At 56.9% G+C, this 27,140-nt stretch overlaps 1 protein-coding gene across 3 annotated transcripts in view; it reads left to right on the plus strand.

The window, feature by feature from the left end:
* Nucleotides 1-27,140, plus strand: part of NFIC (nuclear factor I C) — a 184,898-nt gene that overhangs the window by 121,200 nt on the left and 36,558 nt on the right. For all 3 annotated transcript variants that reach the window (XM_019550591.1, XM_019550589.1, XM_019550590.1), the window contains exons 3-4: nucleotides 20,202-20,273; nucleotides 26,825-26,899. In XM_019550591.1, the coding sequence (XP_019406136.1) occupies nucleotides 20,202-20,273; nucleotides 26,825-26,899 (147 nt within the window). The remainder of the gene's footprint in view (nucleotides 1-20,201; nucleotides 20,274-26,824; nucleotides 26,900-27,140) is intronic.

Genomic DNA, 27,140 nt, shown 5'->3' on the forward strand with positions numbered 1-27,140 from the left:
TCTCCATTTCCCTCTTTCTCCCTCACCAGCCCCATGCAGAGCCTCCCCCAGAAGCTTTCCCACAGACCCTGCTCCCACCCATGCCCCTCGCCCACATTAGCTCGGGCACTTCACTGGGTAAGCTGCATTTGCAGAAACCAGCAGTCCCCTCCCCCTCGCGTGTGCCAGGAAGGGGCAGTGCTGGCAGCTGCCATGAGCAGGTGGTGGAAGAGGCTTTCAGGACACTGCACTAAGTGCTTAATCAGAGGCCGCCCAGCTGCCTGGAGCCGTGAAGGTCCCTGGGCAGGAAGAGCCCCAGCGACAGGCGATCTCTTCTGGCTGGCGAGGACAGCCTGTCTGAGGAGCCTGCCAGCACCCTGTGGCGCGCCCTGGGCGCAGTGACAGAGGCTGGTTGTCCTAGGGAACATGCCGGCCAGGAACGTCCTGGCACTGCCTGATGCTGCTGGGTGACATTCGGCCTCGCTCCTCCTCATCCCTCTCGCTCTGTGACTCAGCGGGATGGCATGCGCCCCGCAGGGCCGAGGGGCCAGGCCAGCCGACAAGGGCTGCCAGTGCTGGAGAGGGCTTTGCTGCCTCTCCCCTTTCCGCGTGGGCACAGTGGAGGGCAGGATGTCATGAGCAGCCCAGGACTGAGGTCCCCCTCTGGCGCCTGGGGTAGCCCCATGATGCTGGATCCTTGCGGGGCCCCCCCTGCACTCAGCGACTTCCCGACGCCTCCGCAGATGCTCACGCCGCGGATTCCTCCTTAAAGGGATCCACAGCTGTGGGACGACGATGTCTCCTGGGGGCTGGGAAGCGACCCCCGCCCCTTCCCAGAGGCGACTCCAAAGTGCCCATCACCTTCACTCTGGAGGGTTGAACCCGGCTGTTGGGGCAGAGGCAGGACGGTCCATCAGCCCCTGAGCAATCTCTGGACAGGCCCCTGGCCTGGGCAGTGCCCACCCCTGCCTGCCTTGGCCGGCAGTGGGTTTCCCAGCCTGACAGAGCAGGGAGGGGACTCGTCTGGGGCTGCAGTTTGGGAGCCGGGGCTCGGTTCGGCACCATGCAGGAGGGAGCTGGCCCCAGCCTGCTCCTCCACGCTGCGCCCCCTTCCCGCTGTGCATTGCTCTCTCCACCTCCTTCAAGCTCCCTCTTTCTTGTCCCCTCCTCCTCTCCCAGCCCTTCCCTTTCCCCTGTAGCCTCCCCCCCGCCCCCCCGCTTTGTCTCCTCCATCTGTCCCTTCCTCCCCCTTGCTTTCCTGCATCCCTGTCACACTCCCCCCACCCCAGCCAGCCCCTGGATTCGGCCCAGCGCTGGCAGGAATGTAGGTCAGCCCAGGCGCTCGCTCGGAGCCCAATGGGGAGGTTTCCACATCGCAGAGCTGCTGCCATCTTATGCTGCTGGCTGGGGTCAGCTGAGGATAGCCAGAGCCAGCACTCCCAGCTCAGCAGCCTTAAAGGCGCAGCTGCAGCCGCCTTTCCCTGCCACACAGCGCGGCCCTGTCCTTCCCCGCACAGCCTCCGCCAGCTGGACGCAGCCCTCTAACGTGGCAGTGGGCGCGCTCTGCTGCAGGCCTCTGATTGCATTTGCAGGCTCCTGCAGACTCCGATCCCAGCGCTGCCTAGTGACAGCGGCTTGTGCATCATTGCCCAGGCCTGTCCCCTGCGGGGCTGCCTTGTAGGGTGGGTGCAGTGTCCCTTTGTGGGCTTAGGGCTGGCACCAGGCTCCCAATTCCACCCGGGTGCTGAGAACTCTGCTCCAGCAGTAAGCTGGGCCACTACCGCTGGGATCTTCCTTCCAGCAGTGCCTTACACTCGAGTGCTGGCTTGGGTCTCCAGCGACTGGAGGGCAATGGGAACCCCAGCACTAGCTTGCAGGGGCTAGGCAAGACAGATTCCTGCAGTGTGCCCCGCTCTCCCTGTGGCGTCCTCCCCATGGCTGTGTGACTTCCCCCAGCTGTGCAAAGCTGCAGGTGCAATGCTGTGCTCTTCTGAAGAGCAGTGCCAGCTGCTGTTCTCTTTCTGAGCTCCTTAGCAGCAGTGAGTGCTGGGACTCTGGCCCCACATTGGCCTGGGAATGAGGGCATGATATTTTGTGGGCCCTGGCACAGCTGGGGGTAGTAGGTTGCTGGCAGAGCAAGAAGCCTGATGATGATCATGGTACTCTGGGTCTCAGAACTGGTGTCGACTGGAAACCGTCCTCTTGGTGAGGGATATCCACACCCCTCTCAGGGGCTAGTTCATCAGGGAGCTGTGTCATTGGGAACCTTGGGCAGAAGAGAGGCGGGAAAGTAGCTTTTCTTTTCAGGCTCAGGTTGGATCAGCAGCTGGAAGTCTGGGTGTTTTCTGACTTCCCAAGTATGTGAAATAGGGTTGAAGAAAACCATGAAACACCACACAGGATTGTTACACAGGGTGAACACAGGGACATAAAACTACTTGGGGCACAGTTGCTGCTAAACTTGGAGGGGTTTGATTTGAGCTGGGGCCAGGGCCTCTCTGGCTGGTCAGGCCTGGCTGGCCCCCACTGATAACAGGAAACTAGGTGTCCCCAATCCTGATCTTCATTGAGGTGGAGAAGGCCATGTGCATTTGGGGACCCAGCTGTCCAGCGTAAGTCAGCTGTCTGCTTCCCTTGGAGTGGGAGAATCAGGCCCCTGGGCTTCCAGCCACCTGCCCAGAGCTGCAGGCGGGTGTCCTGGGGCCAGAAAACGGAGCATGGCATCCACCCAGAGTCTGCTCTGTCTATTCTCCCCATCACCACAGCTTCCAGAGCCCCATTGCAGGGAGGGGTGAGCCTAGCACTGCAATGGTTAATGTCAGTTTATCACCAGGGATTTCCGGTCCGTCCTTTGGAAAGCTATTAATTAAATGAGCTGATAGTCCCGGGCTGTCAGTAAAATCGGGCGCAGCTGTCAGCTTATTTCTTTGCCATATTGAGCTCCTGCCACCAAATTTAAACAAGCGGGGCTGTGTCTTGGGCTTGTTGTCGCTCAACCAATGATTGCTTTTGATGGGACAACAGGCGCCCCCTCCTCACAGTTCTAGCTGGAGAGTGGCCAGGTTGGGGGCAGATCTGGCCTCAGCTGGGATCATGCCCACCCTCACCAGCAGCACTTCCCCAGGTGAAGCAGTGCATGTGAGAGCAGGGCATGAATCCCAGAACTGGATCAGCAGATCAATGGAGGCATCCTTCCTGGTCCATGGCATGGGGGACAGAGGTGGGCATGAAGCCCGGCATCAGAGAGGGGATAGGAGTGTGGGTGAGGCTGGGGAGGGTGCCCCGGCATGTGCCAGGCAGAGGTCTGCGCAGGTGCCAGCTGCGTGGGACGAGCCCAGGTCTGCTGCAGCTCTCACGGGTTGCTGTGCCATGCTCCCCATGTGCCCTGGTGTGTTCGTCCCCATGCTGTGCTACATTCTGCCTCGGACATGTGCCTCCCCCACACAAAGGGACAGGTTTCGCTCCCTGAGTCAGACGCAGGAGCTGTGCTTCAAGGGGCAGGGCTAGGGTGACAGCAGACCCGCTATGATGGGGAATCTGGGCCGCACCAGGATGCACCGAATCCCTGGGAGCTTCCTAATGCCAGGAACTGGAGAGCACAACAGTGAGCTGGTATCGTAGCACCACACCAGGCACTTCCCCAGCCACCGTGTGGTAGGCTGGACCAAAAGGAAAAGCGGTAGCCGACCCGTCCTGCTCTGTGTTCCTTGTTCCAGCCAGCCCGCCAAAGTCAGCGCTTCCCTTCCTCCTGGGTCCGGTGCTCAGACAGCAGTGGAGACCTGGGGACCACCCAGCGAGCGCTCAGCCCTGCTCCACACTCTTTTGGAAGCAGGAGATGAGACTCTTTCCCCTGTGAGCCAGCGCCTTCCTGTCTTGGAAGCACCCCCAGAGGCCAGCGGGATGGGAGAGAGGGGCTGGGCTGTCAGGGGCAGAGGTGGCGGTGGCTGCTGTGGCCCAATCTGGAGGGAAGCTGGCCCAACCCCTGGGGTTTGGGTTGCAGCAACCTTTACAGAGGACTCTATCCAGCCCAGTACAAACCATCTTGCACTTCTCTGTTCATCCAGGTCCAGCCACATCCCACCTGCCTGCTAAGCCCCTGCCCGTACCTGAGCAAGGGAGCAGGATGCAGAGCTCAGCTGTCCCCCAGGGCAAGTCTGGCCATTCCTCTGTGGAGCTGGTGGCCTGCTATATATCAAACATGGAAGGGAAGTGAGCACCCTGGCGCGAGTCCCTGGACACTTCAGCACCGTGGCTGCCACTAGGCAGTGATCCTCTGGCAGAAAAAAGGGGAAAGTCTCCCCTCACGTTGGACCCGGTCTGTACGGTGTCCAGCCTAACAAACCTGCCGACAGGTCAATTAAATCCTGATGCCAGCCTCCGGGTTTCCTGCAGCTGGAGCCTCTTGTGCTCAGGAACTGGACTGAGAACTGCCAAATTCACTTCGCCTGTGATTGCCAATAGCCAACTGTGCTGGCAAAGCCAGGCCTGTCCTGGCACAGGTGGGGTACGATCGCCCTGCTGTAGCCACCCAGCGCTGTAGGGGAAGGCGAGTGACTCAGTTTTCTCCTGCCTAGGCTGAGCAGCACTGGCGAGCAAGCCACTGCCCTGGCAGGTGCCCCCTCGCCTCCCCTGTGCAGATGCCCGCTCAGCCAGCCGGACTGACCCTGGCAGGTTCAACCAGGATTTGCAGGGAGAACGCGGTGTTTGTGAGGGTATTATATAAGCAGAGGTTACACAAGCGGCGCTGTTCCGGGTTTTATGTAAGGGCTACTTTACCCGGAGTGTGTGAGCGGGAGCCGGGGAGAGCAGCTTAAGTATGCATTAATGATCAGCGCAGGCTGCAGCGGGTGGGGGAAGGGGCGCGGCCAAGCCCAGAGCCAGGACGGAGCCTGGGAGAAAATGGGAGGGTGTGAGGAGGGGGAGGGCAGGATTCAACCTGGCTCCGGAGGCTGCCTCCTGGTCCAGTAGCTCACTGGGTTGCGTCCTTCTCAGCCTCCTGCCTCCCAGGCTCATTGGTATCCAGGCCTCTGTGCAGTGTGGGGCCAGACCTCTTCTTCCCCTTCCCCTCCACGCCTCCTCTCAGGCTCTCCGCTTCTCTGGGACAGGGGCAGCAGCAGAGTGCGTTTAATCTGCCCCTTCTCTCAGTCCCTCTGTGCATTAGCTCTCTGTCAAGGCCTCTGCATTTGTTTTAGCTGGTTGCTGATCCAGGTCCCTAGTGATGGACCCTATTGCCAACAGCCTGCCATAAGTGATCTTGGCTGAACCGTCCTGCTGCAGTGGGACCCACTGTGTTGGGTACTGCACATGTCCATGTGAGAAACAGATCCCGCCCTGGTCTAGGTGTGCCAGAGAGGCAGGGAGACTGAGGTACAGAGAGGAGGAGGGACAAGGCCAAGTTTACTCAGCTGGGCAATGGCAAGGCCAGGAATTGACCTGGGTCTTCTGTCTCCCAGGTGGCTCAGCTAAGCCACTGGCCATTCCTCTGTGGAGCTGGTGGCCTGCCATATATCAAACATGGAAGGGAAGTGAGCACCCAGTGACCTTCCAGCTATGCGCGCGCGCACGGGGCTTTGCCCGAGCTGTCTGTGCAACGTGAAGCAGAGGGTTGTGAACCCGTACAAATGTTGCAAGGCTGGATCTGTTGTGCTGGCAGGGCCATAGGTGAGCGTGGCAGCACCAATGACAGTGAGGAGAGAGCTGGGTTGGGGCGCTTTCTAGACCCACTGACAGCATTTGAGAAGCACCCCCTGGTATTTCTCAGGCCTGGTTTGCAGAGGCAGCAAGCTGAAGCCCCAGGAGGGGCAGCACTCTGAATGCACTGAATTATCTATCTCCCAGGAGCATTTCAGAACGACAGGCTGCCTTTGCCAGCAGAGCTGTCATGCCTGGGGCAGGGGGCCACTGGGGCCAGCGAGAGCCCCTCACCCTCAACAGCCGGGTGGTGAATTGGGGTTTGGGTTAGCCTTTGTGATGGAGGCTGCAAAACTCACTGCCCAGAGAATCCCAGGAGCTTCAGCCCCTTCCTGGCAGCTGATGTGAGACCCCAAACAGGCCTGATGGGTTATAGGTGGGACAAGTGCTGGTCCTCATGGGTGTGCAAAGGGAGGAGCAGGCAGGGGGACCCCACACTGCTCCCCTGTACCCTCCCCACCCCCAACCAGTGACAGCCCTAGCTGGAGTGGGTGCACGGCTGTGATGGGGCACTGGGGCCCACCCCTTGGCTCCGGCCAGATGCCTGGGGAACCCGTAATGCTGTCGAGCATCCTTTGGTGCCCCTGCTCTCCCTCATCCATCCTCCAGTGCCAACCCTGCACTCTGGGCTCCAGGCTCTCCCCTGCCTTCCTCTCCTCTGTCTCTCCTCCTCCTGCAGTTGATGATAAGTACTGCCCTTGTTACCGTAACTGCTTGGGCAGGCAGCCAGAGAGCCGGGCTCTCCTTGCATTGCACATGGGGCCTTGCTGCGTGGTAGCCAGAGCACAGAGCCAGGGGAGTCTGCTGGGCACCGTTACCCAGGGCCACCCTTCCCAAGACAGGATGGGACCCTGACAGTGCAGTCGCTTCATCAGGGGCAGCCCAGGTGTGAGAGCCCTCCCCATCCGCATGAACCTAGGGAGGACTGGGTGCTGCAGGCTAGGTGGACAGGGCACTGGACTCTCTGTAAGCTGCCAGGGAGGTGTGGTGCCTCTTTAAGGGGCAGCTCGGCCAGGCTTGCACACTACATGCTAGCTTGGAAGGAGCGTGGGGATCAGGCTGTGAGGCAGCGCGGTTCTGGCCCCAGTGTCCCACGCAGCTGCAACGTGTCGCCCAGTACGGGGGCGCTTCGGATAGTGTCAGGGCTGGCAGAGCCCTCTCCTGTGCACCATGCTTGAGGTCCAGCGGTGGGGACAAACCAACAGGGACCTGCCATGGCCGTGTCGTCGGCGCCCAGATGGCACAGGGCGCAGCATCTGCACTTGCCTAGCTTTGCTGCTAAATGCTCAATCATTTTGGGGGCGGGGAGGGGGCGGCTGAGCTGGAGGGTGGGAGGGAAAGCTCGTTCCAGCCGAGCCCTGTTGTAAATGTTAATCAGGATCCGGCGTGCTGCTGGGGTCCAGCGCTCGATCGATGGCATTGATCCAGCTGCCAGCGAGCAGGCCCCGGGCGGCCCAGCGTGCGCCCACCCCTCCCCCACCGTGCTATTTTTAAGAAAACAAATTATTGATCTGTTTGGTCACTGATATTTTTTCCCCAGCTTGTGGGGGGTGGAAGGAGCAGAGGGGAGGAGGGGCTGGGAGGAGGTTAACCCCTTGGCTGCCTGGCCCACATGTCTGTGGTTTAGCAGGTGGGCTTGGACTGGGTCCCTGGCAGAATCTGCTTCCCCCTTCCCCGCCTGGCCGAGACACCGCGGTGCAGGCAGGCTGAGGCACATGGCACAGTGCCGCGAGGCAGCGTGGGCCCATGAGTAGGGCACTGGTTGAGGAGTGGCCTTGGGTAAGTCCCCGGGACTCAGTTTCCCCTCCCACTCTTGGCTGCTTAAACTGGGAGGTCTTTGGGCACAAGGGTCTTGTGTGTGCAGCACATGGGGCTGGCATTGGGCAGGGCTTCTGGGGGCCACTGCTTTAGTCATACTGATTGTCCTCATCCTTGTGATGCCAAGAATGAGCTTCCCCAGGGAAGATGCCCCCTGTGAGGGGAAGGGCTCCTTGGCGAATGTGCTTGGAGATGAAAGCACTAAAGCCGGCAGGGATCACTGGGAGATGCAGGCTGTCCTGCCCAAACCCGGAGTCCTGCATCCCAGCCAGGAGTGCCTGGATGAGCCCAGGCAGATCTCGGCCAAGCTTCATTCAGAGACTCTGAGGGATGAAGAATGCAGCTCTCTCCCTGCTCCGCTGCCTCCGGGGCTTGTGGTCTGTGCCAGCAGAAGTGTGAGCAGTGCCTATCTCCTCACAGGCATGGCCATCCCCAGAGGGCTTGACCAGGTCTGGCACCATCGTGCCAGGCCCTGGACAAATGCATGGGAGATGGCAGCCTGCCCTGAAGAACTCACCCCGCCTGTGGCCCCGGACAGCCTTATTTCCCATGTGCCTCTGTCTGGTCTGGTTCCAGCTGGCTCAAGAGCACAAGCTTCTGCCTTGGTCATCACAGGCTCTCAAGGCCTCTTCCTCCATGACTGTATACCACATAACTTGGTATCACCAGGCCCCTATTCACTCCCCTGGGAAGAAAGAACAGCTCCACTACTCTCCAGACCCCTCTGGCCCTACTGCTTTTCCTGGGTGGTGGGGTTAGCGCAATGTAGGCTCCTTGTCCCCATATCAGTGACTCATTGCACCCCTATGGGCTTCCTGGGTTGGTTCAGCAAAAGTCATCTACCCATGCTATCTGCAGGACTCCCCGATGGGGTATCTAGAACCAGGGTGGTGTGGCATGCTGCAGCGTAGCCTATTCTGTGCAACACATGAATTTTCTTAAAGCCTCAGCTCCCGGTGTCCTGTGAATCTCTGAGAATGTCATTTGTATTTGCTCCAGCCTCACGGGAGAAGCCAGCTGGTGTGTATCAGTGAATGTATGGGGTTCACTCTGCTGGGGCGGCCTCAGTGAAGATGTCAGGGTCTGGACAAAGCAAGACAAGGGCTGCACCTTGCCATGATTCAGCCTAATTCCAGCCTAAGGAGGGGAAGGGCACAGTGCTACCAGCCAGCACATGCAAGAGTGTATCTCAGCAGCCACAATCCACCTGGCCCAGGGAGCAGGCATGTGATGTATTAAAGCCCTGGGCTGGGAGGAGAGGGGGACCCTGAATAGCAAGCTGATTAGTGAGATTTCCTGGAGCCTACAGTGCTTTCCCATCCTGACCTCTCAGATGGCAAGGCTGTCTTGTGACCTGCTCCCTCCCTACCTGGCTCCACTCATTTGCCTCTCTGGTATCTGGCCTGTGAGGTCTCTGGGCCATGGACTTGTCAGGGCAATGCTCGGTGCAACAGGGCTGTGACTTGTGTTTTTAGGTAATAGTACAGCATTGGTGTTAATGTAATGTGTGGGGGGTGAGGAAGTGCATGGTACCTAGTGTGGGTTGTTTTTCTCCAACACCTGGCGCTGTGCCCTGCACCCTGCCACTGCAATAGGGGATGGATCTCTGCAGCGTCTTGACTTCTGTGCTCTTTAAGGATGGAGGAAGCAACCGTAGTGTAGCAGCAGCAGAAATGATAATGCAGTGCTTCTCCGCTGCAGCAACAGCAGGCTAGTGGGAGCCAAGCTGGGGGAGGCTCCCACACACCGCCTGTCTCAGGAGCACTCCAGGTTCAGACAGGGACATGTCCTCCCCTGCATAGGAGGCTCACACATGCTGGGACAAACTGGAGTAACCCCATTGAGGTCACTGGGGTGAAGGCAGCACAGAGGAGCAGGAGATCTGGCTCTCAAGGTCTCCCTGCACAGCTGGATCCTGTCTCTAATCACAGATACTCACAGGCAGCCTCCTCGTTGAGTGTTGTCACCTGCAGTCCCAGCCACACCTGGAACCCAGGGGCCAAAACCCATGAGAGCAGCAGCCCCTAGGGGTTAGAAAAGGCCCATCTCAGTCAGATGCATCAAACCTCAAAAACAGCTCAGGTCTGGGGTGAGTCTGAGCTGAGGGTTGCAGGCTGGTTCCTCTCATTAGAACCACTCTGGAGACCCTGAAAGGAAAGATCTGAAATACACCCAGCACGGAGCTTGAGAGCAAAAACAGCAGAGTTGTAGCAATGCTACAGACAGTTAAAGATTAAAGGAGCCCTAATGAATACATGGAACATCTGTCATGTCAAATACATCAGCACCATCAGTCTAGGATGTACTGTACAGCGCATTCAAATGATGGGAAACCACTTTGTGCGTGCACGCGTGTGTGTAGAGGGAGAGGGAGGCAGACAGAGAGATTCTGATTTCATAGACGCTAGTGCAAATCCAGATTAAGCCCAGGAAAGCAACGCAGCTTCTCTGGATTTCTGTTGGGTGTATCTGAGATCAGAGCTTGTCTACTTTTGGACACCGCGTACAGCAAAAATGCTTTCCTGCAAATTAACTGATGCACTTGCTATCACCACACTAGGCATAAAACACAAAAGAAAATTTCTGCAGGAAATCATCTGGGTCTAAGGAAGAGGCAGCAAAACTCTGCCCTGCCACCTACTCCCCAGCTTTTGATCTCAGCGGGTTGTGCATACCATTTCTTTAAACCTGTAGCAGGAAGCCAGGGGTCTGGGAAGACTTGAGGATGAAGGGGGAAAGGATAGTTGTAGGGATAATCCTGTTTATGTTCTAATAAAGCTCTTTGTTCGCTGTCAGAAGAAAGTAACTCTTTCTGTGATGCTTTCCAGAGTAACGTGGGGATTGCTGGGCTGTGTCGGGCCAAGGCCGAGCTACTACAGCAGCATGTCCGTGCAGTGGCCAGCCCCGATTGCATTCAGCATTAGGCAGCTGTGGGATACAAATGGCTTTGTGCTAATTTCTGCTAGTTAGAAACTGCCTCAGACCCTCAAGGAGGAGGTCTGCGATCCCTCCACAAATTATACTCTGCGTTCCCTGTTGCAGCTCTGGCTGTCATAACTCAGTGGTCACGTGGCACCGGAGGCCACATTTGGCCCCGTACCTATTAATCAGGGATCTGGGAGCATGCTGCAATTCATCCAGTGGAGCTGACAGAGTCATGCCAGCTAAAAAGCTGCCCTTGGCCCTTCCTTTGGTGCCTGGGTGGGGATGGAGCTCTTTGGAAGATCTGGGCTGCACAGCACAGTGGAGCACCTGGAAGTTGTTGCCCTTCGCCATCCCCTGCCAAGACACCTCAGGCCTGGAGCCTATGCACGGTAATCCTTGTTTTATGGGGTTCTTTCCTAACACGCATCCACCTTTACCTGCTATTGACAGCAAAGCCTGCAAGTTATGACAAGTTAAACCGTGTTTGGAGCCTGCTTATCCGAGCTCCTCTGCACTTCTAACGCTCCACCACATCTGAGCCACTTTCTGCAGGAGCAGGGAAGCGCACAGCCTGCTGTGCAATGTTGTGCAGTGCTTGACCTGGGGAGGGTTGGCTCAGACGAGTTTTCCCAGGGCCAAATGTGCCAATCTGTGGATGCTTTGACCCCTAAATGTGTCTCTCTTGGGCTGTGGGAGGCTGCTCAGATGCTTTTGATCGAAAAGAGTCACGTTCTGGGTCAAGCCTTGGGGAAGCAAGCTGGTTTTCTACAAGCTGCAAGGCCTGGTAGATTCAACTTAGGGTTAGGACTCAGGATGCCACTGGCTTACTTCCCGCTTCTGCAGCACGTGCCCGTTTGCCCATTGGCAGTGCTGTCCAAGCATGAGTAACGCTGGCCAGTTGGCTGCGGCTGTCCCACAGAGCTCCGCCAGTACCAAACACACATCAATTATTAACCCACCTGGCAAAGTGCACTCGGGCTGTGGCTTCCTCGCATTGCAGGGCTGCACAGAGTGGCTGCTAAGGCGGGCAGATGGGAAAGAGGTCTCCGGGGCTCCAGCACCAGCCTAAGTTCTCGCTTCGTGGCAAGCTTCCTTGCGGCCAGATGGCAGGCTGCTCTCCCACTGTGCCGCCAGGCTGGGCTTTCTCTTGCTCTGGTCTGAGTTTGACCCTCGGCTGCGTGCGCGCTTCTCCCACTGACTTCTGGGGACGCCACATCCAGCAAAGCAGCAGTGCAGCCCAATGGCTTCGAATGGCGTTCCTGACCTGAACTGCCCTTTTTGCCCCTTTTTAGGCCTGGTGACACATCTCCCTGGGGCCTAGCTCTTCCTTGGCTCTCCTTCCTGGCCCCCAGCCCCTCAGTGTCACTTATGTCAGTATTGTGCCCATTTTACAGAGGGGGAGCAAGTGAAACATAGGGAGGGGCATGGTTACCCAAGGACTCAGTGGCAGAGCAGAGGGTAGAGCCCGGGCATCTGGATTCCCAGTCCTACCCTTCCTGCTCCAGTAGCTGCGCCCCCATCCCAGCACCGGGACTGGACTCCCAGCTCTCCAGGTCTCTTCGCCCTAACCACCAGGCACGCCCCCGTCCATGGGCGCCGCACTTGGCTCTGCCCGTTTCCGTCACAAATGACTTCCAGATGCCACATGACTCTTCATGGTCAAGGAAGAGGGGAGGCACGTCCTGTCCATAAGCGCCAGCGTGCGTGTGTGTTTGTGTGTACGCGCACGTGGAGCCGGGTCAACAGCGTTAAAGTCTCTCCTGGTGCTGCCAGGGAGGGATCCGAGGGCAGCCCTTTTCTCTGTCTTTCCTGGCACTACTCACAGCCCGTCCTGCTGTCGCGTCCTCCTCTCTGCCCGGGAGTGACGTATTTCTAAATCAAAAGGAATTGGGGGGGGGGAGAGAGGAAAAAAGACACCCACCCACCCCTGCTGCTCTCCCCTGCCTCAGCCCTGGCACCGATCCCCATGCGCCCCCCTCTCCCGCCGCTGGCACCTTTCCCTGGACTGCCGGAGGAATTCATGCTACCTAAGATGGCTGCCAAGAGGAAACTTTGTGTGTGTGTGTGTGTGTGTGTGTGTGCAAGTGCGCGTGCACGAGGGTGTGTGTTGGATTTCTCTTCCCTCACGCTTCTGAAATGGCTGCCAGATAAAAAGGGAGGCATGCGGCGGGGAAGGGGGGGAAGTGGAGGGGAGAGAAAAATGCCGTGTGGAAGGAAAGCGCAGCCAAGCATTAGACCCATAAGTAAACAGGCAGGGAGTGGAGTATGTATTTTCCTTCCCTGGATTACTTCTCTCATTCATGTCTTCTCTCCTCTCTTTTATTTCCCCCCCGCCAATAATAACCCGTCCCCGATTAGGGATCGGACTCGTTTGCGTGCCTCATTCCAGGACATTTACTTAGAACCAGACTCGGTTTCTTTGCTGTTTTTGGTCAGCGAGGAATGTAAATTGAGGAGGAAAAACCGAAAATGGACGAGGGAGGAGTGCCGGGGGTGGGGGGGAAGAAGAGAAAGCCTCTCAACATGGCACGACGGGTATCATTTAACCCTGCCTGGGCTGGAGCAGCGTCCCCGAGGGGCGCGCGCGCCATGCACGATGGCTAGAGCATGAGCACAAAATGGCCGCCGGGCCGGCATGGGGGGGTAATACCAAAAAGTGGGGAGGGCAGAAAAACAAAATGGCTCCCTCTCCCATTACGTCAAGCAGGATGCGCTGCTTTTTCAAGGCTTCCCCATCGCCTCTTTCTCTCTCTCCCTTTTTCTCCCCGCCCACCAAAAACGTGTGCCGCGGGGGTTTTTGGGAAAACAATGCCCTTTCCCTGTTTTTTTGGGGGGGGGCGGTGGTGGAGAAAACCGAGGTCTGAACCACCCACGCTTCTTTGTCCCCCGGGGCCGAAAATAGCAGTCGCTGCCCCGTGAGCCGCACTTCCAAAAAGGTCTCGGGAAAGCGCGTGAAAGGAAATGTGAAAAAATAAAAAGCTGCCAGGCTGGTTGGCAAGGCTGGGCCGTTGTGTTTTGACTGCGTTGTTTGGATTGTCTGAGCCCTTTCCCGGCATCGGCCAAATCTGCGAAAGAAAAATGCCGAAGGCCAAACGGGTGGGAGGAGGAGGAGAAGGATGGAGGGAACGGGAGAGAGAGAGAGAGGGAAGAAAAAGAGGAGGGGAACAAGTTTTGGGCCGCTTTGAAGCCAGCCTGGCATCTCACCAGCTCCCAGAGCGGAGCGTGAAGCTGGTGGAAAGCACGGGACAGACTCCCGGGGAAGCAACTCGGCAGCTCAACGCCGCAGCCCGACTCCGTTTGGACTGTGAACCGTGGCGCCGCGGGGGAGCAAAGGCCCAGCCAGGCCCCGGGCTTTCAGTGCTTGCCCCACCGTTCGCTGCTGCAGCGATAGTAATGGCTCCAGCCGCCTCAACTTTTCATTTAATCAAGGACTGTGCCTGTTGGGAGTAAAGAGGCTACCAGGCTCTCTCCGCTTAAAAAGCATCTTTCATCGCAGCAGCTCAAAAGCACTTCACAGGCGCTCTCTGAAGAAGGACTCGCGACACTCACCCCGCCTCCCTATGGGGACTGGAGGAATCGGATTATCACCTTTGGCCTGGGGGAAACTGAGGCACCGAGGCAGGAAGTGCCTTGTACAAACCCACAAGGGGGAATGGCAGAAGTGGCACCCGGGAGCTCTGGCTTTTAATCCCCACGGGCCAAACACTAGGCTGGCGATGGGCCCTGGGGCGCAGGCGCTCGCGGACCTGTCCTTGAACGGCTGACTCCTGGCGCCCCACTCCTGTGACTACCCCATGTCTTACGCCAGAGCCGGGAGTAGTGTCGGCACCCAGGGATCCAGGCTCCCTGGCTTCTTCTCTAACCATTAGCCAGCCCTCTTCTCCCACAGCCAGGCTATGGGATAGCTGAAAGCCCAGCTGATCCCCCTGCTCAAGGAATGGGGATTTTCTTTACCCTGGGCAAAGATAAGTTTGCTCACCTCCTGCAAATTCATGCCCTATCCAGACCTAACAAGCAGCAATTCCCAAGTGGGGGGCCTGTCCCCGTCTCTCCTGGGGGAGCGCTGGTTCCCCCTCAGACCCCAAAGGTCTCTTTAATTTCAGGCTGAATGGATGCATGAACACAAACAAGCTGCACATATTTATCAGCACTGCTGGTGCGCAGTAGACGGACCTTGCCTCTGTGATTAATGCTGCTTTGCTCTAAGGTGACCCTGAGGGATGCTTGGACCAAGGGTTCCCACCGCCGATGTGTGGAAAAATGGCCCCCAAGGGGCATGAGCTTCCCTGGGACAAGGTCTCTTCCAAGCAGCCTCAAAGAGGGGAAGACAGAAGCAGTAGAGGCTCCTGGAGCACTGCCCAGACCTAAGGAAATGAGCCACTGGGAAGATCCATGGCCTGTCAGTGCAAGTTGCTGAGCACCCTCCACTCACACGAACCCAGCAGGATCGGGCCGCAGCATCAGTCTTCCAGCACCAGTGTCCAAGCTGAGATGTGGTAAGGAGCGCTGTCCTTGTGGGGCCCTTGGGGTCCCAGCTCAGGGCTCAGGATGACCCTTCCCTCCTGGACTGCTAATGGAAGAGGGATCCCAGCTTGATCCTGGCAAGAGAAGAGGGAGGTCCAGATATGCATGGTACGGATAGGCACATGGACAGTAGAGACACAGGATATGTGTAGTCTCACTCTGCTACATGCTTCAAGTACGTGAGCAAGGAGGAGGAGGAGGAGAGAACCCTGACCCTTCAGACATCGCTCGTGCCCTGGGTGGAAAGACCGCAGACAGCGCCCGCACTTCCACTCCTCTGAGCGCTGGGTGAGGCAGGCCGATGCTCAGAGCAGGGAAGAGAATGAACTCCCTAAGAACTGCCATCCCCTTGCACAATTCAATTCAAATCAGACTCGTACCCCCAGGTTTGCATCCCACAGCCCCACAAATTGTGGGGGACTGAAATCCCCTGTTACCAGCACAGGGGATTTGGAGCATCTCATCTGTAGTGATCTGTATGTGGGTCCGTCCTACTAGTGCTACAGCCCGCTCGCTCTCACGTGCCCTGCTCGGGCACTGCATGGGGACCCCGGGCCGGATATGCCCTTCCTTCAGCCTTGCACTGGGGTCAATGCATCAGTCTCGGTAAAGCATTGTCATCAGAAAAGTATCCCTCCCTCGGCTGGCTGTATGCGGGGGGCTCAATTCGGTGGTCCTTGCTCAGGCAAGAGCCCCAGCTGAAATCAATGGGCATTTTGTTTGGTTGAGGGCTTCACTTTCATTTCTGGCTTGGTCCAAGGGCCAGTGAGTCGGACGGGATGGCTTGCAGCATTATGCTGTGGTGAAGAGTCAACCTGGGCTCGTTGTGCCCAGACACTGCATCCTGCCTAGGGGGAGTCTGGGGCACAGACCAAGCCCTGCCCTGGAGCATCACATTCATCCTGCTTGGGGCACCCAGGCCTGGGCCTAGCTGAGGATGAGGGCCCAAAGCTGTGCCCAAGTGCAGAGGAGGGCACCCGGGGCTACCCAGCATCTAATAGGAGAGTCAGAAGGACCTTCCCCTGGGGTCCTGCAGTGCCAGCTGAGAGGCAGGCCATGCAGGCTGAATTTTGGCAGCAGCTGCAGCACCCCTGAGCCAGGCTGGCACTGGCTGCTCTGCACCCATCGTTGGCACGGGCCTTCCCCCAGCAGCCAGGGGTATCAGCTTTTGAACCTCAGCTTTGTGGTCAGGCCTGCTGCGCCACGCTCCGGGGCAGCGAGCAGAGCAGCAGCACGGCCCTGCATGGTAGATGAGGGTGGGGGAGGGAAGCCAGCTGTGAATTTAATCCAGGATGCTCTAGAAACCAATAGCGCTGAGCTCAGCGTCTGCAAGGCTGCCCAAGGAGTCTGATTATTTTTAGATAAGATGGAGCAGGGACGGGGAGTGCTGGGCTGCAGCCCGCCAGCGTGAGCGTGTTTCTGATGAGGCGCGGAAGGAACAGGACGGGAGGGGAGAGGGGGCTGCAGCAAGCACTTCCTTTGCCTGATTGCTCTCAGAAATGCAAGCCAGGCTGGGCTCTCCTTCGCAGTATTATTATGTGTTCTTGCCTTTCCCTTGGGAGGGACTGGCGGGCATGTGAGCCCTGCAAAACTGGAGCACCCCCCCCAACCCCCCAAAACAGTGGAGCTGCCCAGGATTTAGGCGGCCCAAACTGAAGCCAGGATTTGGCCTCTGCTCCCAGGAGCTGGCTCGACACAGAGGGTACCGTGAGGCTCAGATCTGGCAGTCTGTACACAGTCAAGGCTCCTTCTGAACAGGAAGATCAACCAAGGCAGCCCCATAGGGATGGATTAGCAGCTTGCACAGTGGGGAGCGGGTGTACTTCACAGCTGGCTGTGACACTGCTCAGAGCCACGTGAAACAGGAAGTGAAGGGAGAGTCTGTCTCCAGATGAGAAAGCAGGAGGAATCATAGGAAGCTGTTTGACAGGACTTTGGCCAGGATGCTGGGAATAATGCCCAGACATTGTCACGGGTTCTGCAGTGACCACAAATGGACCAGGATCCTGGTTCCAGGTCCCAGTGTACAAAGGGTTAAGCTTCTGCAGGAAGTTGAAAGTTGCCAAATATCCTGCAGGACACTATGCAGAGCTGGTAGCACGCATGCGCAGACACACGCGCGCACACATACGCTTCACACGTGTGTACCCCCACCCCCCCGACACAGAGGAACCAGTTGCATAACATGAGACAGGCTCCATCACAGGAGCAGCGAGGCTGGGCTTAGTATGTATTTTAGTCCTTGGTGTTAATGAAGGAAATAAGTTGCCCAGTCATCGCTCAGTTGCCACGTGGGACCAGCAGTTGGGGCAGGGAGTGCTGGAGTATCTAAGAGCTAGGCACGCAGGTGGCAGATACATAATGGACATTTCACAAGCCGGAAGGCAAAATGCCACCACCTGCTACGTGATGGCAATAGGCACTTCCCCCCTAGAGATCAGAGCAGGCATGCCACGGTTTCAGGCAGCCGTGTAAATTGGCTGAGAAAGTCAGAGGAGCTGGCAAGAGGAAAAGGAGCAAAATTATACATCCCAATTGGTGCTGTCCTTAATGTATTCAGGTGCAGAGACACTGGGTATGGGCAATGGATACGTGGAAGGGGCACATGCACTGGGTATATATTGTAGGGGATATGCCATGGTATGTGACAGTGGATGGCAATACGTGGTAGGCACACGTGTAAGAGGGCAGTATATGCAGTAGGTTTGGCACTGCATCCGTGTCAGTGGGTCTCACACTTCTTGGATTTGAGGCACCCCTCACTGGCCTCGAGGCACTTCTCCATGTGAATTGAGTGCCACCAATTTAAAAAAACCAAGTTATATATTGCAGTGCTTACCTCCTTGCAGAGGGACAAGACTGAATCTGCTTATCTCCCCATACCTCGGAGCGACCTTCAAAGTATCTGACAGTACTCCAGGGTGCCCTGACACCCTGGTTGAGAATCCCTGGTCTATGCCATGGGTCCTGGATCAGGAAAGGAGTGGGGAAAGGTCTTGAAGGAGACATATCAAAACTTGGGGATCATGGAAGCCCTAGAAAAATGTGTGCCCCATTCAAGGACAAGGACTTAACACAGAGGGGACAGTAGGGCTGATCTTAGGAGTTTCTGTGGACAGGGCGTCATGCTGGAGGCAGGCTGGGAGCTGAGTACCCTGAACATCTTCCTGCCTAAGGGTCAGAGGGTTTTGGGAGCACAGCAGAGCCAAACCATGCAGGGCAAGGCTCCTCAGCTGGGCAGTGGGATCGTAGACACAAGGCAGACATGTATGCTGGGGTGCATGGAGCTGGGGCAGGAAGGGAAGAGGCAGGAGGGACACTCAGCCATGAGCAATGTCCGGTAGCTGGGCCAGGGAGAGAACATGGCCAAAGCATGGAGACTGGGAGCCACCCAGCCACGTGGCAGAGCGAGCAGGGGAATGCCCAGGCAGATGCTCCGGGCAGCAAACACACTGGTGTCAGACTCAGGATGGGCACCAGCTTGCCCAACCTGCCCAGCTTGCTGACACGGTGTTGCTTTATTTGTGCTATGACTTCACATCAGGCCTCGTGCTCTGCAACTGCACTGCAAGACCCACTGGCCCCACGCAGGCCTGCAAGCTCCCCACAGGGGCCAGCGCTGTACCACCAGCCATGGGAGGGGGCAGCCGCTGGCCCCATGGGGCAGTGGCTCACAGGCTGGAGAAAGCAGTTCCAGCTGCTCCATGATTTCCCTTGACACCGCTGCCTATAAGTGGCCTGGACTTGCTGTTGCACAGGGGAACAGTGGCCAAGGCTAAGGCTCTGCAAGTGAGGCAGCCGTTGCTCCGGAGCCCAGCTGCAGTGGGGAGCAGTGATTTCTGCAGGCATCCACGGCCGCCTCGTTGGAGGGGGTGGGAGGGTTAAGCCACAGTGGTGTAACCTGGGGCTGTTTAATGGCGCCATCTGTTCTGAGGTCACGCGCTTCCTCCATTACCGGCGGCGGGCGGGCAGCGGTGAGGTGAGGAGGCTCCGTCTGGCACAGCGGCTCATTAATCATCGCACGGGGCAGCAAAGTGAACTCTGGTTAGTGAGTGCAGACCACGGAGGGGGCCATTACGGCAGCAAATGATATTACATAAAGCAGCCATTAGTGTTTGTCTGTTGCCATGGGAACCCTAAGAGGCCAGGACCGCTCACGGTCACTATTCATTATTAACTGTATAAGGGAAGGGCCTTTCTTGTTCAGTGGCTCCTCTTGATCAGCCACCGTTGGGCAGTTCCAGTCTGCCTCCATCATCGCCCCTCCCCATGCCTTCTGCAGCTTCATCTGGATCTGGCATACTTCTCTAGTTGCAGTGCTGTGCCCTGGGAAATGGCTGCTGGGTCCACCCCAGAGGTGGATGCATTTCAGGGCTGAAATGGGGATGTGAAGCTTGTCTGGAATTGCTAGGTGGCCGCTGTGGTCAATCCCAGAGCGGGTTGCTTAAAACAATGTCAATGACTCGTATTCCCATACAAGGTTGACTTCTCACTGGTCCTCTGGGTGGGGCTGGCAGACAGACAGACAGAAACCCTAGTGTCAGCATCCAGCGTCTAACCGATACAGGGCGCAGCATCGTAACTAAGGCCGGGCAACCGGGGCAGTGAACTGGTGAGGGCAAAATTGTCAGCTGCACAACTCTGCCAGCAGCAGCCAGAAGTTGCCACTGCCCCTGTGTCACCGCTCCCTGGTTGCACGGCTGCTCCGTTACACCTCTGGGGGAATGAGACTGTGTCACTTATGTGGGGCCATTTCTAACCATAGGTTCAGCGTGGGTTGGTGTAAGGCTCTTTGGGGCATGCTGCGCAGGGGAAGCATGAGAGGGTGGTGCTGCTGGTCCAGCGAGAGCTGTGGTGGCCAGTGGCCATCTGTTGCCCTGCTCTGATGCTGTCATTGTTCCTGCTGTCACTTAGTGCAGCCAGGATTTAGCAAGACTCAGTCTGAGGCCCTGAGGCAGTGCTGGCTGGGAGGCAGGGAGAACCGCTGTGTCTGTCTGGGTCCAGCAGCCTCCGAAGAGATTTGCCCCCCGCTCCCTTCCTATTTGCTACAGTCTAGTTCCACCTTTTCTTGATTGGGAGGGATGCTGAGATGCCGTGGCTGAGGCAAACAGGTCCCACCGTCCAGACAGCGGTGGGGGTGCTGCTCAGGGTGGTGCCTCTACAACTGATGGAGAGAGGAATGGGGCAGGGCTGGGTAGAGGTGCTGGCAAGGTGATGTCTCTAGGCACTGGGCAGAGTGCCTCACATGTCACTTTTCATTTCAGATTCAGAGCAAAGCAGCAGCCCGAGGACAGGGATCGGCTCAGATCAGGAGGACAGTAAACCGATCACATTGGGTAAGTAAGGGGGGGTCCTGAGATGGTGTCTGCAGCCCCCTCTTCCACCCAGGCCCCACTCTCCCCTGCCTGTTTACATGAGGCAATGGGTAGGGTCTTACATGCCAACTCTATTCAGAGCTCTTCCCTGAGGCGCCTGCTGTAAGAAGGACCCTACGCTGGGGCTGGCTCAGAAGGGTTAACCGCCTGCTCACTTACCCGTCTGCAAACGGGATGTGAATCCCTAAGAGGTTGCAAAAGTAAGGAGTTTCGGGGCTTTGCTCAGCCTTATGCCCTCACTGGGAAATCATGGCACAAAGGGGCATAATTAACAGCTTCTCAGCGCTGCCGGTCCCATGATAGGTGCTATGTTTGCTTGAAGCCCCAGCTCCTGGAGTCAGGTGATTAGGTGAGAATCTCAGCTTTCCTTTAAAAAAGAGGTGATTTTCCAGCCTTTGTGGCTGGAGAAAAAGTTGGAAAATGTTAAGTGAATGTGATATGAAGTCTTAAAACCCAAAGGCAAAGAATGAGAACCCCATTTATCACTGTCTTTATTAAATCATATGCTGTTTTCTGGCCTGCCTCACTTCTAGGGTTGGCAGAACTGGTTTCTGCTCTGGGTGGGACCCAAAGGGGACTATCAAGGGGGCACAGAGGGTGTAGGTTAGGGCTGAGAGAGGCCCGTGTTGCTGAGCTGAGGAGCCCAGGACCAGGACAGCATGAAAGGAGGGCAGCTGGGAGCGCTGTGTGGCATTTGCACAGCTGATCATGCCAAATTTGTCCCCACACTACGCCCAGGACTCTCATCCAGCTGACTCCCAGTTTCTTTCTAAAACAGCAGACACTTGCAATGAGATACTGAGGAGCACAGAGGCCAGTTGAAACCAGGCTGTCCCCACTGCAGATTCCTTAGTATGGAAACCTTCAGCACAGGGGAGAGAGCACCAGGACAGTATAGCACAGGACAGAAGCACCTTACGTGGATGCACCCAGCAGCGCAAAGTTAATGTATCCGAGTGATGCTCACAGCCTGCTTGGCCAGGAGCTTCAGGTTGGCTGCTGGCAAGCTGAGCATCTGATTTCAAGAACTGCTCACCCCCATTTGCCAGAGGTGTTCAAAGGAGCTGGGCTCTGTTTGGCCCCAGGGCTGCAGGGCACAGCTTACTGATAAAAGCCCTCTGAATTAAAGAGCTCCCAGCTCAGACCCATATATTTCTCACAGGAACGTGGTTTGGAGGTGCTGCTGGTCTCTGATTATTGCAAGTCAAAGAGTTGCTTGTAAAAGAATTGACTCCCCCTACCAAGCAGCTGCAGTGTGCTAGCCCAGCACTGAGAAACCACCAGAGAGTTAGTGGGTTTTTAGTCTGTAATTGGGAGGCTCATACGTTGGCAGCATAGGGCGGAGGGGCTAGTGCAACACCACTAGCTTCCACATCAAAGATGTATTTGGCCCACGTAGCTTTATCGTTGTTATTCATTATCACACTCCAGGGAGCAGTAAGAAGCCCGCCCAAAACAGGTCAGGGCCCTGCTGTGTCACATACTTCACAGACACATAGGGAGAGGCAGGCACTGACAGTCTAGGAGCCATAGGCAACTGGTAGGGGGTACATGGGGGTGTACATGCCCCTCCAATGGGGCTGGTGCCCCCCTGATGGCCAACACTGATGCTGTCGGTAGGGCTGGTGCCCCCCTGACAGGGCTGCTGCCTTTGGTGGCTTCTGCAGGTGCCCCTCCAGACTGAGGAGGCACCAGTCACTCATGCTAGGAGCCAAGACAAGGCAAGGGTGAGAAAGGAGTCAGAGCACAGAAACCTGCCCAAGTGGTTAGCAGCAGAGCTGAGCCGCAATGCCCAGTCTCTCATGCACTAGATCTAAACCCCCAGCCCTGGGACCCTCTGTGGCAGAGAGCGCAGTCCTGCATGTCGCCTAGAGTCCTCCTTGTCTGGCTCACAAGTAAGACGCAGGCTGGAGGGCAGCGGGGGGGGGCTCCTACCCCACACTGGCCAGACTGTACTGGATGCCACTTCCCTGGGAACAGCAAACAGGAAGCGCAGAGTGTATGAAAGGTCAGGAACGAGGTGGGACGGGAAGGAAAAGATTGGATTTTGTTGGATGAAATAAATGCCACAAAGGAGAAACTGCTGAGCAAGGAGTTTCTCGCAGCCTCAGGCTTCTACCAACAGCTTCTCAGCCTCGGGTGATGCGTAGACCCCACCCGACCCTGGGCCACTGCTGCACGGACCCAGCGCGCTCTCCTCCGCAGCACAAGTGCTGAGTCGGCAAAGGGAGGCTGCAGCATTTGATCGGCTCCAAGGCACGCGGGTGTGAATTATGTATGCCGGATAAGGATTGCGGCTCCAGGCAGATCCTGAATAGCTTTCTTTGAGGACACTGGGCCCAGGCGGCCACCCCTCTGGGTGGCTGTAAGCAGAGTCTGGATCAGCTGGATTGTGGAGCGTGGCACGAATGTGGCGCAGTCTCAGCCCAGTTCCATGTCACAGCAGCTGTCACTGACAACAGGACTCCTTGCTGACAGGCTCAGCAGAGAGATGGACATTTGCCTGGGCCTGGCCTGGAGTGCAGCTGACAAGGGGTGGCCAGGTCAGGGCTTTAGGATGGCTGCCTGGGGCAGAAGGGCTGCAAGGCTCTGGGCTGATTCCCCGGCTGGCAAGTCTCCAGTTTGCTCCCACTCAGCTTTTTCACCCGAAGCAATGATAGGGAAGGAGTCTTCCACCAACACCTGCACTGTTTTCTGCTGAGTCCTGCTTGTGGTGAGGTCTATTTTCCTGCCCAGGCATCTCTCCAGGTTTCAGAGGCTCCCCTCCCTCAGCCTCCCACCATGCCAGGCCCAGACAGTGCTGACAGGGCTGCCAAGGGCAGCTCCCCACCCGCCCCTCTCGCATGGGGGGTATCCTATGAATTAGGGATTGCAATATGGACTGTGGAGCCATCGGGTATTATATGCACAGGAGTATTTGCAATCCTCAGCCTGGAGGCACATGAGCCCTAGGCACTGCACCGACTTAAAGCTGAGTCCCGCCCTGCCCTGAACTGCCTCCAGCTTGTCAAGAGACAAGACAGATCAGGGAAGGATTTGTAGCTCCTTTTTACAGGCAGGGACCTGAGGCCTACGGGGTTTAAGTGACTTGCCCAAAGCCTGGCAGAGAGGCTGTGGCAGAGCAGGACTTGGAAGGCAGAGCAGTAGGTTCTCGTGACCCCCAGCCAGCGCCCTCTCTACCAGGCTGCTCTCCCTTACCGGCAGCCCTGCTACTAAAAACAGTGAATGCTGGCATGACCCAAGTAGCATAATGTGACGGACCCATGAGTCACACAGGCAGAACGGCATGCTCCAGCTCTTGGCTTCGAGACAGCACACATCAGGCTCCTGGTACAAAAGCGGGGACGGGGCGCTGGCCACATTTCAAAGAGGGGGAAACTGAGGCACAGGAAAAAATCCTCTGTCAAATGAGTTGAGACTTTTTTTGACAAGATCACAAGTTTGGTTGATTGAGGTCATCATGTGGATATTACGGACTGAGCTGTCAGGAGCAGAGAACAGAGGATGGGGGCAGGGGGCTCCTCAGTCACTGAGCCCAGACCCTGCTGTGACAGGCAAATACATCATGTAATCACGTAGTTTGTGGAGCTTCCACTTGGTCCCTGCACAGCAGTTCGATTAAGATGAACCTGGCCCAGGCATTGAAATGGCCAAATGATGGGCCTCAGAATGCATCTGAAAGGGAATCACCCACATGTGACCCTGTTTCTAGCAGGGTCTCGCAGGGCTCTGTTCTCAGCTTTCTATCAGTGACCTGGGGGGAGCCCTAAAGCCCTCGCTGACAAAGCTGGCAGGTGACTGTAGCTGGGGAGGTGTAAGCAGCACAGGGAGCAGGGGCTGGCACGGAGCCCTGTGTATCATGTAGAGAGCTGGGAGCAGGAAACTGTTCACATTTCAGCGCATCCATATGTAAGGTCCTTCCACCAGGAAGGATGGGGAGAGAGGGGAGGATCAGCTGGCTGTGGGCTCCAGGTGATGCTGCAGCCTGGAGACCTAATGCAGCTCCTGGTTCTGTGAGCTAGGGAGACTTGAGCAGGAGCAGGGAGGTCCTCTTCCCTCAGGTTTTGGCACTGGTGCGGCTGCTACTGAAATCTGGTGGCCAGTCCTGGTGTCCCAAGGTCAAGAAGGAAGTTGATAAATTATACAAGGGTCAGAGAAGAGTCACAAGGGAGATAAAAGAATTGGGAAAACACAGGCTAAAGTCAGAGATAGCCCTCTTCCCATGAAGGGAGCTGGCCAGTAGACAACTTTCCAGGGTGCGGGGCAGATTCCCCACCACTGGATCGTGAATCAAGGCTCATTCTTCTCCAAAAGTTCTGTTCATGTTGTCCTGGGCTGGCCAGGCCTGCACTGTGCAGGAGGGCAAAAAAGATGATTGCAATGGTCCCTTTTCTTGCCCATGGAAAAGCTAAGGGCCTGATTCGCACACAACAGTAATAATGGAGCCATGGAAAAGCTAAGGGCCTTGATTCGCACACAACAGTAATAATGGAGCCAGGACTCAAACCCTGGAGCCTCAACTGTAAGACCTGTGCCTGCCCCGTGGACCCCTGAGATGGGTGGTAAGAATCCAGGAATAAATATTTAAAAAAGCGAGGAGATTTGGAAGGGAGCTGAACCTTCCTGCTTCAGGGGATCTGATCTGACCGGGGTCAGGAAGGAGCACCCCCGCCAATTCTCACATCTGTCCTGGGGTCTTGCCCCTTCCACCATGGCAGCTATTGCTGATGGCTCTCAGGGTCAGGATCTTGGGTTGGTCAGGCCCTGGGTCCAATGCAGTATGGTGATTCCTCTTCTGCCTGTGGTGTATCCCTGTTACAGTGCCATTTCAAGTCAGGAAATTCAAAGTTGCAGCCCCCCCGGGCACCTGTAAATCAGCCCCTGTACACCCATGGCATGAATTAGATCTGCTTTTGCACTGTGGGGCTGGGCTCTAGAAAATGTGTGTGCGCGAAATGAAACCAGGTCAGCCTGACACGTACATCATTTTTTACTATCTGACACACAGGTGCAAGGAGTGGGAGCCAGCGCCAGCCACGTGGTAGGAAATTAGATTCACAGCCCAGTGGCAGTGGCAAGTGACCCAGCCCCCTTGCTCTGCCGGAGCCCAACAGAGTCCAAGTGGCAGGGGCAAACCATGAGCAGTGGGCAGCAGTATAGGGTGGAGAGGGAGCCCCTCTCTTCCCCCCCAGCGCACTGTGGGCTGCTGCTCTTGCATTGTCAACAAGGAGCAAAGTGAATGGGGGGAGCCAGGGTGTTGGCAATGCTGCCCAGGGGGCTTTGTCTGCTCACTGGTCTGGGATGCTGGCAGAAGTCCCAAGGGCAGCAACTGTAGTTTTACTGCTTGCAGAATGGCCTGGAGTGCTAGTCACCACTAGAGCAGGCTTCCCCCCCTTGCAGCTCAAGGAGGTACCAGGAAAGGCAGAGGTGGAAACACCTGCTGCTATGCTCACCTTCATCTGCAGGGTTGTCACTGGCCTGGGGACAGCACCATCTGGACACCCCAGTCCTGGCAGGAAGCAGGAGGGACAACTTCCCAACATGGCCTGGCAGGGACAGAGCCCTGATGGTCCCAGCCTCTCTACTGAGACTGGGTCCAACCTGGGATCAGCTGTCTGACAAGTGTCTGTCACTCCCCTTCTGTAGGCTATTGAGGAGCAATGGCTCACCCTAAGGAGGTGGGCTGGATTGTGACTCAAGTGCTAGCAGGGGCAAAAGACTCTCCCTCTATTCCCAACTCAGAGGCCTCCTGCCCTGTGACTGCCACAGCCAAGTCTCCCTGAGCCTCATGGCCAACTGCATTGGTGAGAATGAAGGCCACCAGTTTCTATAGCCAGTGCTACAAAAGGAGTGATGTGGCCTGTGTCACACTGGTGCCTTTGATTCCCCAGCCTGTTTACAACTTGGTCAAGTGGGGGCAGCCCATAGCAAGACCCCAAAGCAGGGCACGATGGTGGACCTCTGAAGCCATAGCAGGGCACATTAGTGGCTCTGCACCACATCAGTGCCTCCTTGGCTGTAGGAGCTCTTAAGCCAAGTTGATAGGCTGCAGTTAAGCACATTCGCATGTTCACATGTGCTAGTCTAGGCTATAAACATTGGTGGTTTGGGTGAGGCCTCAGCTAACTCAAGTTATTGACTGCTGAGTAACTCAGGTTGAAAACTAGTGTGGGCAGAGGAAAGCCCCAGAGCTTCTATGGGATCCTCCCTCCTCTTCCTAAAGCCAGATACTGCCAATGAGCCTGCCAGCTTCCCCCACAGAAACCTCATCCCGGGGCTGGTGCACCCCTGACACAGCAGGAGGCAAAAAACACTACCCCTCCAGGGTCCACCAGCAGGGCCCAGTGCAAAGGGCAGATGAGCAGCTGGCCATGGGATTCATGGTGAAGGGCAGGGGCAGGTGGGTGGTGGTGCCCTCTGAGGTCAGCTGGTGCCTCTGCCAGTAACTTCAGTGGGGCCAGGCCCACGGCGCCCAGCTCCTCTCAGCTTTCCCCTCTCTTTTTCTTGGGCAGATTCGACAGACTTCCAGGAAAGCTTCGTCACTTCGGGAGTGTTCAGCGTCACGGAGCTCATCCAAGTCTCCCGAAGTGAGTACCGTGTGAGTGGCGGCAAGCTTGCGTCACTCCAGCGGTGCGAGCTGCCAGGGCACTGGTGTGTTCACAGGGGGCTGGTGAACTTGCTGTTCCTGGGTGTGTCAGAGCCATCCAGACAGACTTCCCTTTCCACCTCCACAGCCCCTGGAGGGAGAGCAGAACACGCAGAGCTCACTGCAGGCCTGGTGAACAGGTCTGGGCAGGGCCAGGTGGCCTTGTGTCAGTAGCTGTGTTA

The sequence above is a fragment of the Crocodylus porosus genome, unplaced genomic scaffold (assembly GCF_001723895.1).
Source record: "Crocodylus porosus isolate Cpor-Errol unplaced genomic scaffold, CroPor_comp1, whole genome shotgun sequence".
NCBI lineage: Eukaryota > Metazoa > Chordata > Crocodylia > Crocodylidae > Crocodylus > Crocodylus porosus.